Source organism: Fundulus heteroclitus, chromosome 13, assembly GCF_011125445.2.
Source record: "Fundulus heteroclitus isolate FHET01 chromosome 13, MU-UCD_Fhet_4.1, whole genome shotgun sequence".
NCBI classification, from domain to species: Eukaryota; Metazoa; Chordata; class Actinopteri; order Cyprinodontiformes; family Fundulidae; genus Fundulus; species Fundulus heteroclitus.
The window spans coordinates 29,246,975-29,256,784 of NC_046373.1; the positions used below are offsets into that span (position 1 = coordinate 29,246,975).

The 9,810-nt window shown below is 44.4% G+C and overlaps 1 protein-coding gene across 1 annotated transcript; it reads left to right on the forward strand.

The window, feature by feature from the left end:
- The first annotated feature begins 215 nt into the window (after window positions 1-215).
- On the forward strand, window positions 216-5,884 carry tpbga (trophoblast glycoprotein a). The gene is made up of 2 exons (XM_012873693.3): window positions 216-855; window positions 1,310-5,884. Exons 1-2 carry the CDS (start codon window positions 602-604, stop codon window positions 2,157-2,159), a joined length of 1,104 nt encoding a protein of 367 aa, XP_012729147.2. The 5' UTR covers window positions 216-601; the 3' UTR covers window positions 2,160-5,884.
- Window positions 5,885-9,810: the final 3,926 nt, after the last annotated feature.

Genomic DNA, 9,810 nt, shown 5'->3' on the forward strand with positions numbered 1-9,810 from the left:
AAAAAGTAAAAAAAGTAGGCTGACATTACTCCATCACCCAGCTGTGTTTTATTTTATTTTATTAGGGGAACAAAATCCACCACATAATAATAGATTTTACACATTTCAGCAAATTTAACGAGGGAAGTGCACCATTTAAAACCCAGCTTTAGGCTCAGCTGTTTAAGTTGTAGGGAGAAGGCTTCTCCAGGTCCCCTCCTCAGGCCGGCCGGAGCGGAGACGGCCCCGTGGATCCGCTCAGGCGGGACAGAAAGAAAAGAAGCCCCTCCCCGCAGATCATCAGCGCGCCAGTCCATGCTCCTTTTAACTGCATTGTTGGGGGAAGAAGCGACGCCCCGCTTTGAGGATCAAACAGCCCCCTGTGATCGGCACGACCCCCAGTTCTGTTCTGATGGAAATCAGACCCAGCCTCCTGGCCGCACTCTCCGCGGACATGCGAAGTTGAAGGCGCATTCCCAGCCGGGACAACTCGCTATGTGGGCGCCTCGGAGAGGCTGATCGTTTCATTCTAACCCCTGATCTCTTCTGCACCCCCCACCCTCCCCTCCCAGCCTGATTTGCTCTTATTCGCTCCCTTCCTTTTGTTTGATTTCACTACACCATGCTGCATCCGACGAGCCGCCTGCTCCTCTGCGCGCTCCTCGGCTCCGTTTACGCGTCGTGCCCTCCGCGCTGCGAGTGCTCGGAAGCGGCTCAGACCGTCAAGTGCGTCTCCAAAGACCTGAGGAGTGTCCCCACCGGGATCCCCGGATACACCAGGAATCTGTTCGTGACCGGGAACCGGATCGGTCGAATCGGTCCGGAGTCTTTCAGGGGTCTGGATAACGTGACGAACCTCTCTCTCAGCAACAACAGGTAAGACTGTCGCCGGCTTTGGCCATTATTACTGCCACCAAAACTAATGCCCTATAAACGATGCCTCTGTAAAACTGGCGGGGCTCTCTTAAATGGACAACTTTAACTAATTAGGAGCTGAATCAGACTGGGTTGGATGGTACTTAGGATCAGACGGCACTGTCCCATTTAATCTGATCTGTCTATATGATTGGATCTTATCAGTGATGGACTTGCTTTGTAAAGTGCCTCAAAATTACCTTTGTTGTGAATTACATCTATTTAAAAATTATAATGGACCCGAGCTAAGATCCAGTGTGGTAGATCACAGTTTCTGTCTCTGTTGGTCTGAGGCTTCACAAAATCCATGATTCAGGCTACTTTGATTAAAGACGCATCCATTCGTTCATTCTAGCCTCTCTTTCTGTAGTCTTTTGAAGTCTGACCTGTGTGCTATGCTTTTCTTCCGACCCAGAATTTCAGAGGTGGAGGGCGACACCTTTTCTAGACTTCTCCGTCTTCGCTCTCTGGATCTGAGCAACAACCAGCTGGCTGTCATACACCCTCAAGCCTTCAGCGTCCTCAGCCAGTCCCTGCGGGAGCTCAACCTCAGCCGAGCCCTCTACAACTACTCGTCGGTGATGGACCTGGCCACCTCCCTTCATTTCAGCTCCATGCGGAACCTGCAGGTTCTGGACCTGTCCGACAACAGCCTCATCTACCTGCCGTCGCGCATCTTCTCGCGCCTCGGCGGCCTGCGACGGCTCCAGCTCTCCAACAATTCCCTGGTGGCCATACGCAACCTCACCCTCTCCGGTCTGGAGAGCCTGGAGGAGCTCGATCTGACACTCAACGCCCTGAAGACCTTCGCCGACGAAGGCTTGCGAGAGTTGGACTCCGTGCCCCGAGCCTCCCTGCTCCTGGGGGAGAACCCGTTCACATGCAACTGCGGCATTGAGCCCTTCGCGCAGTGGCTCAACGGCTCCCAGGATCGCGTCAAGGATGCCGAGTACCTCGTGTGTGCCTTCCCTCCTAGCATGAGAAACACATCCATCCTCGCGGTGGGCACACTGACTCTGGAATGCCACCAGAGGGACACGGGGGCAGACCTGGCTTTGCAGACTTCTTACGTCTTCTTGGGAATTGTCCTGGGCTTCATAGGCCTCATTTTCCTCCTAGTTCTTTACCTGAACCGCAAGGGAATCAAGAAGCGCGTCTATGACATGCGGGACGCCTGCAGGGAGGTCTGGGAGGGCTACCACTACCGCTTTGAGATAGACTCCGACCCGAGGTTATCGCAGGTCTCCACAAGCGCTGATGCATGAGAAGCCGTTCTCTGCACTTCTTCCATCGGAAACTCTTTGTCCTAATTCATTTATCAGCAGCAGAATGTAAAAAGAAATGTACAGACGTGCCTGTAAATATATACATATATATATTAAAAAAAACAATACTTTGATCGAAGCATGCACTCCTCCGTCAAATGGAGATGTTTGACATTTTCAAGAAGCAAAAGTAAGTGCCTAAAGTAAGCTCAGTATTGTTTCTCAATATACGAATAAAACAGATCTTATAAAAAAGGAAAAAAGAAAAAAAAAAAAACAGCAGCCCTCCAATAAAATTCTGACACTATGAAAACAAACCTTTGGGAATTTAAAGCACAATCGCTCATTCATCTTTGATCCCTTTCAAGCCCTTTGGTCTCTCCGGCCTCCTGCCCCAGGGTGCCAGGCAGGAATTAAGCCACCAAAAGCTTTTTCTTCCCCCCTTCCCTCAAAGCTCCTCTTAAAATCACCACTCTGCCCCTCTTTGGCTGTTGGATTAGAAAGAGAGGAGACAATTCAGCACAGGCCAGCGGAAATCTCCCTGCCCCACCATTTTTTTCCCCCTCCTTTCTCATTTTCGTAAAACTTTGCTTTGTTTCAACTCCTTGGGTTTTATTGTCAAAATGATGAGAACCAGCCCCGAGCTGAGGCCGCCGAAAGCAGCCCCCCCCCCCCTCCCTCGCTCCTTAAAGACAACAGCCCGCGCTCTGGAGGCTCTTTGAAGAAAGAAAAAAAAGAAAAAAGGTCTGGCTCTCCACGTTTTTCTGTTTAGTGGGGTTTTTTTTCCCCCTCCCTGCTATGATAAGATACAGATGATTCTGAAATACCAGCCACATTGTTTCATTCACAAGGTTTTTAAGAATTTGGACAAGAAGGAACAATATGTGCTTTAAAGGGTTAGTTTAGATTTTCTGAAGTGGGCGTTCTTTCATCAACGGCTTTCTTAGCTGTGGTAGGACAGTGTCACATCGCAGTCAGTTTGCAGTGAAGAACAGAACTCGCCAGAGCGCCGGTGGTCAAACGGATCAACGGAACCAGTGCTTCATGTGCTTCGACGTGGGTCCGTTAGGTAGCTGTGTTACAAGTAGAGGGCGTCTTACCAGCGGTAAACAGCACTCAAAGGGTACTTTTGTTTGGACAGTTGGGGGCCACGTATCATGGGAGAGTGAAGCCAACGGCTCATCTTAAAAAAGCCAAGCGAAAACTGCAGCTAAAGCCAAAACTATTAGAAGAAGTATGGATGGACTCTTTGCCATCATCCAAATCTTTAGCTGCCTCCACAGGTTACCTATCGGATTCAAGTCCGGGCTGAAAACCTCCAGAACCTATTTATCACTACTCAGACAAAAAAAATGTATTAGTAAAATGATAGGATTACTGTAAATGTAAGTCTGCCAATGGTATGAATCATTTTTAATTTAACCTGCATAAGCACAGAAACTAGGGTTGCAGTATATCAATGGCAGTCCATCAGACTTGTCATATTGGCAAACAGAAATTAAATGCATGTCACTTGAAATGTAATAACTTGCATCTTTTTTGATTGCAATGATGATTACTTATATTTACTTTATTGTGCAGCCCTGTAATTGACAGGACACCAAAGATCTCTAGTGAAAGGTAAAGGGGGCCTAGTCATGTATTTTGACCATAAAAAGAAAACACACAAAAAACTTCTGTTCATTGTCAGATAAAACTGTACGCCAAACGTTCATCCTGATAGTTTTTTAATAAGTCCTTTTTCTGCCTAAAAAAACACTTTGTAATGTGGAACTATCAGAAAGCAAGATGGCGTAGATGGACGCAGCAACTGTAAGAGCTAGCAGACCATCCTGTAATGCCTCGTGGTAAAGCGACAGCTAACCCTCGATCTACAGGGTTAGGGTTGTATGCCACCAGAAAGAGCTACTGGCGTAGAAATGTGTAAAGTCATAGCGACTAGGCCCTTTTAACGTCAGCTAGTATAGCTTTGTGCTCTACAGATGCTACTAGCTGTTAGCTAGTGTTAGCCTTCTGGGGATTTATTCTCTTTTCCACTCACTGCGATATGACATCTGTCTGCTACAGGTAACTACAGGAACTACAAATAAAAGACATAAGAAATCTAAACCCTCCTTTTGAATTTTCACTGCTACTTTGGCCTCGTACCGTTGGAGCAATGTTGTGTGTGTTGTATTTGTACTTGGAAGTCAGATTTTTCAGCTTTCTGGTAGGAAAAAAAAGAAGAACCCACCCTGAAGTCCAAATCCAGACTAGAAATCCTGGCTCATTATTCTGTAGGGCGGCTATTGTAAAAGTGGCAGGCATAAATGTTTTATTAGCGGTTCTTATTATATTTCATGAAACGTGCAGGACTCATAGTTTAGTACATTGCTTAGTCATAAACATGCCCTTTTGAATGCATGAATATACCAAAATAAGTTATCTGTTTCTAAAGGTGCAATCACATTGGTTCCTGCCTCATGCAAGTTACCAAATTGAAAAGCCTGTATTAGACAGGTCTAAATTAGGAAATGATGTGGATTTTCTGGGAAATCGAGCCCTGTCACGTCTTTGAAGTCTGTGTCTTGCTTTAGATGCGCCCCCGGTTTGAATAGTGAATGTGAATTAGGATCAAGGGCATGGATTTCACAGTGGTCAGCTGTGTCAGAATGAGATGCTTGGTTATGCCATCAGTTTCACTTTTAGTTGCAATCATCCGGCACCCTCAAAGGAGGGAATCTGCCTCAGCACAGATAGTGCTTGTGTCACGTTGCGCCAGATTAACAATGCAGTCATTTGGTCTTTCCAGTAATATTTAGGAAGCATTTGTGTAAATGCTGTAGTAGTGGCGCATATGTGTGGCAACATTTGCACAACAGTAATGGGGCACTCATGGTGTGGAAATTGATATGTCCAAAAATCGGTTTGCAGGCAACTTAGCTGCTGGTTGAACTGTGTAACATAGGAAGGTGACGGTGGAACGTTATTTAGGCGAGGTGGCGTATTTTCCTTTTGCTTTGAAATAAAAGGAAACTGTGCAATAACAGAACAGCACCACAACTAGTAGCAAATCCAACCGGTTTGGACTTCCAATTGAAACATGCCGTATCTGGGTGGGACATCACTTTGAGATCTGATATCTGACCTCTGAGACAAATTGGTCACAGCAACCCGTGTCAGTCCTTGTTTTTCCTACAAACGATTCTCTGTGTCCTTCCGATGCTTTCGAATCAGACCAAAAGAAGAAATGGCGCGCTGCCATCGCTCAATGTGTTTATTGCCCAAATTGCTAGCTATCAAGGTATTTAGAAAAGGCTGATGGAGGAGGCCTGGAATTAAGCAAAACAGCCTCCCTTTGTTCAGAGCCAGAGCAGCATCTTCATTCTATCAATATGTCCAAACCTCTCGGGCCGTGATCCCAAAGTGTTTATGCCATGGAGCCTTTTCAGTGCATGTGGAATGACAAAAAGAAACATGAGGTACTCTTGATGTCTGTACACTCGTTTAGCCCAAATGTAATCTTGTGTGTTTTGAACGCAACACAAATGAATGTAATCTGAATGTTTGGATCGAGGGTCGGGGGTATCATTTCCCCCGAGCCGCAGCGCCACATTAAGCCGGACATTTAGTCGCTGAAGGAGAAAACAATTGAGCCTTGCAGACTGACACAAAGGGCCCGGCTGATGGTGAGACGCTACAAATAGGCTTTGTTTTCAAGCATAAAAAAAAAAAAAAAAAAAAAAGGAAAGAGATGCCTTATGATGCTCATTGTCTCCAAATCCACAGACAGCCATTGTGCCGGCATGTAATAGGATTCATTCATGGTGACAAAGTTAAGTGCTCTGATCCAGCTATTGTTAAACTCGCATCATTCTTAATGATTGCGTTTTGGTAGGAAAATCCCGGGAGAAGCTTTCATTGGCCTGTTACAGGACCGGTCCACACCCACAGCATTAAGCCAACCGTGGGTCATTGGTGTCAATTTGCGCACCAGAAAGAAGAAAAATGTTCCCTGCATGTCATTACTTCCCTTTTTACTCATTAAAGTGTGCATTACAACCATGCCTCTTCTCGTCTTTTTATGAGTGCAGTGTGTTGGGGGGGGGATGGATATATGGCCTGTTTGCTCCAGGCTTTGCATGGCTGTCTCAGTGGGGATGCAATGAAATACATGCAGACACTCTATTGCTCCCTGTGCAAAAGATATGCTTGTTAAAAACAAAGCGATTCATTGAATAACCCCTATGAGGCTGCTTGTTGCTCATATCCCTGTAAAAGATTGCCACTTAATCTTAAGCTTTTCTTTCCACGATTTTGCTGCAGGCCATTTGTTCAGCTTAAAGGTTTCTTCCCAGGAAGCAGTTTTTAAAAAAACTCGCAACAGCTTGATGCCGCCGTGCTCGTGTGCAACATGTGGTTTGTGCAAAAACACACACTGGAGAGAACGTGTCTTTTCCGGCCCGGCTCTCGAGCGCAGCAGGCTTTTGGATTTTTATGTGCCCTGCCGTCTCTGGGAACATCTTGGCGCCATTACATGGATTTGATGGCTAAGATAGGAAATATGAGTTAAAAGTCAGCACCACATCTGTGAGGAATTGAAACATGTAAAAAAAAAAGAGAGACCGCAACAGTCAGCGGCATGACGACAGAGACAAAGTGGCATCTAGGCCCCCTCCGCTGACATTCGATGACAAATACAGCTGTCTCTGCCTCCAGCTAGGGACTCATGTCATCATTCACATCTGCTATTGCTTCACATGGTTCTTCCTTTAGTGATTAAAAGCAAACCGAACTGGTTGCGGACTCTTTACTGTTAGCTCTCCTTATTTACATGGTGATCTTAAAAGGTAACGTGAGATACTTTGAGGGCCTTAAGCATAACAACAACAAAGCTCAGTGTCACTTCTTGAGATTTTGTGTGATACACAAAGTAGTGGAATGACAATAATGCACCATTTTCCACAGAATTTTCAGAACTATAAAGGGCGTGTACATTCACTACCCTCAGTCAATATCTCCACCGCTTTATGACTCAGCATTCAGTCAAATCTCCAATGACTGAACGATGAACATTTTTTGCTACTTATCTTAAGCGCAGGAAGGAAAATCGTACACGGTTTTCCAACAAACATTTGCTAAGTAGGGTGTCCAGATGTATCCTTTGTAGAATCACCTTTCTCTGCAATTGCAGCTGCAAGTATTTTAGGGCGCCAACTTTGCACATCAAAAGACATTTCATCTCTCCAGAGTAGTTTGGACATTGACTATGCCATTGCAATCCGTATGTCCTTTGATGGAAATCATTCCATTGAAGCTCAGGCCGCATGTTCAGGGTTGTTTTCCTGCTAGAGGATGAACAGCCTTGCCTTCGCCTTCCCGTCTGATCAGCTTCCCTGGCCCCACTGAAGAAATCCATTCCTACAGCATGATGCTGCCACAGCCACGTTTCGCACCGGGAAGGTTTTTTTTCTTTTTTTTCCGGGGTGATGTGCAGAGTTTGTTAGTTCTGGAGTTTGACTCAGCCATTTTAAAACATGAACATCCTTTGATCTAAGCCAGGTGTTTGCTAGTTTGCTAGTTACTGTACTGATTTTGTGCGCCCACACAACTGCCTTTCTAGAAAGTTTTGGCCAACCAACACATGTGCAGATGGAAACTTTTAACTAGGGTTAAATTATAACTGACAAGATATTACAATAGAAAATCATAGGTGCAACACAAGGCATTCATCTTTTAAAAACACCACTTTTTATGTTCTCTTTATTTTCATAGGAAATAGGACCACCTCCATCCAATGACTTTTACTCTAATGGAGACTTTGGTAGATTAAAAAATATTTGAATTACTTTTTCTTTAAGTTGATTAATTGCACCAAATGTTTTTAAATAAATACTGATGCAAATCCTGTGTCTGATAGTTGGACTGAAAATAATTCTTTTTTTTTTTTTCAGTCAAACTCTAACTAATTTGTAAACTTTGATTAAGGCAAATGAGCTAAACACCTTTTTTTTTACCTTTCGGATCTACAATGATCTACACATCCCTTTCTACAGATAGTCTGACTAATCTCTTAGTTTAAAAGGATCGTTCTTTGTCCAACGGGTAAAAAAAACTCACAACATAATTCTTTTGGTTGTTTTTTGATTAATTTCTTAGCCCTCAAATGCTTTTGACTAGACAATATTGACCCACGTGCCACAACGACAACACTGATCTAAGCCCCTTCCCCGTAGCTCAGGCAATCTGTCTGAGGTGTGTCACCATCTCTACCTCCTATCTGACCAAAGCATCCTCTTCCACATGTCCTCTTTGCCCTCTAAAGAAAGGCAAAGAAGATGCGGCTTGTGGCAAACTGCAAACACGACCGCTTTTGGTTCTCTTTCAACAGCGGTTTCTTCTTGCTGCTGTTTTGTAATGGCCAGATTTGTGGGGCGCACCACTAATAGTTGCCATATCGACAGATTGCAGCCCCACTAGAGTTACCATGGGTCACTTGGTTGCCTCTCTGATTAAGACTCTCCTTAGTGGGTTTAGATGGATTTGCTAATGCTGCGTTCAGCTTCTTCACAGCCATGTGCCATGTTCCTTGGCCCTCATGACGCTGTTAGTTCACCGAACAGCTGTTTTTGTGCTGAGAGCCCACACAAGCGAACTCTGTTTCCAAACGGATGCCGACTGATTTTATTTAGAGGTGTCAGAGTAAAGGGGAATGAACACAAATGTATGCCACCCATTTCAGCTTTTTATATTAAATATTTTTTGTTGTTTTAAAGCAGCTATAATTTTTCTTCCTCTCTTTTCGCTTGACTATCATATCCAATCCCACATAAATCCGCTGATTTATGGTTGTAATATGCCAAAAAGAAGTCCAGGGGTATGAACAGTTTTGCAAGCCACTGTGATTCAATGGCTCCACTTCGCTCGTCTTTTATCCATCATCTCTAACAAGTCTGGCCGGTGAAGGGGGGAGGCTTAACAACAGAAGTGTCCCCAGTGGGGTAGTAGCCATTGTTCCGCTGCTCACTTGATCAATGTGGCCAATTGTGTTTGCCACTGGATGCAAGTAAGGAGGAGTTGGTCCAGCTGGTCCAGCCGCCCATTAAAGCCAACAGGCCTCTCATTTATCACTTCCATAACAGTGGGAGCCAAGCTAAACACCTAAACACACATCCAGCCTGCAGAGCACGGTTACACACACCATTGTTAGCGCTATACATGCAATCTTTGTTTATTCTGGTTAAAATGTCACCTATTTTTACCTGATTATGCCATATTATCAATAATTGTGCAACATGTACCCTGGTACTTACTTTTTACTTTTTATTCTTGGCATTATAGAACTAACTTTAGACTACACTACCTTGTTCTTCATTTTCTTGTTTTTTTTTTTCATTACTATTAATTGTGTATAACTCTGTGTGTTTTTGCCACTGTCACACCTGAATTGCCCCATTGTGGGACAATAAAGGAATGTATTATCTTATCTGATCTTAAAACAACAAAAGCTTTTGACTTCTAAGAAATCAGGTGAAATCTGGAGTGCGTAAAATAGTCACCGGCAAGCCAAGCTCTGAAATTACAGGTAAAACCTTTGATAAATTGGCTGCTTCTATGGCTGATTTCACCGGAGCACTAAACAAAACTAGAACACAACTAAGTGCTGAGGAAC

Excerpts from the sequence above, each read along its gene's own strand:
- tpbga (XM_012873693.3), top strand. The coding sequence starts at position 602 with ATGCTGCATCCGACGAGCCGCCTGCTCCTCTGCGCGCTCCTCGGCTCC. Across the intron at positions 856-1,309 it reads CTCTCTCTCAGCAACAACAG|AATTTCAGAGGTGGAGGGCG; the intron begins GTAAGACTGTCG and ends CTTCCGACCCAG.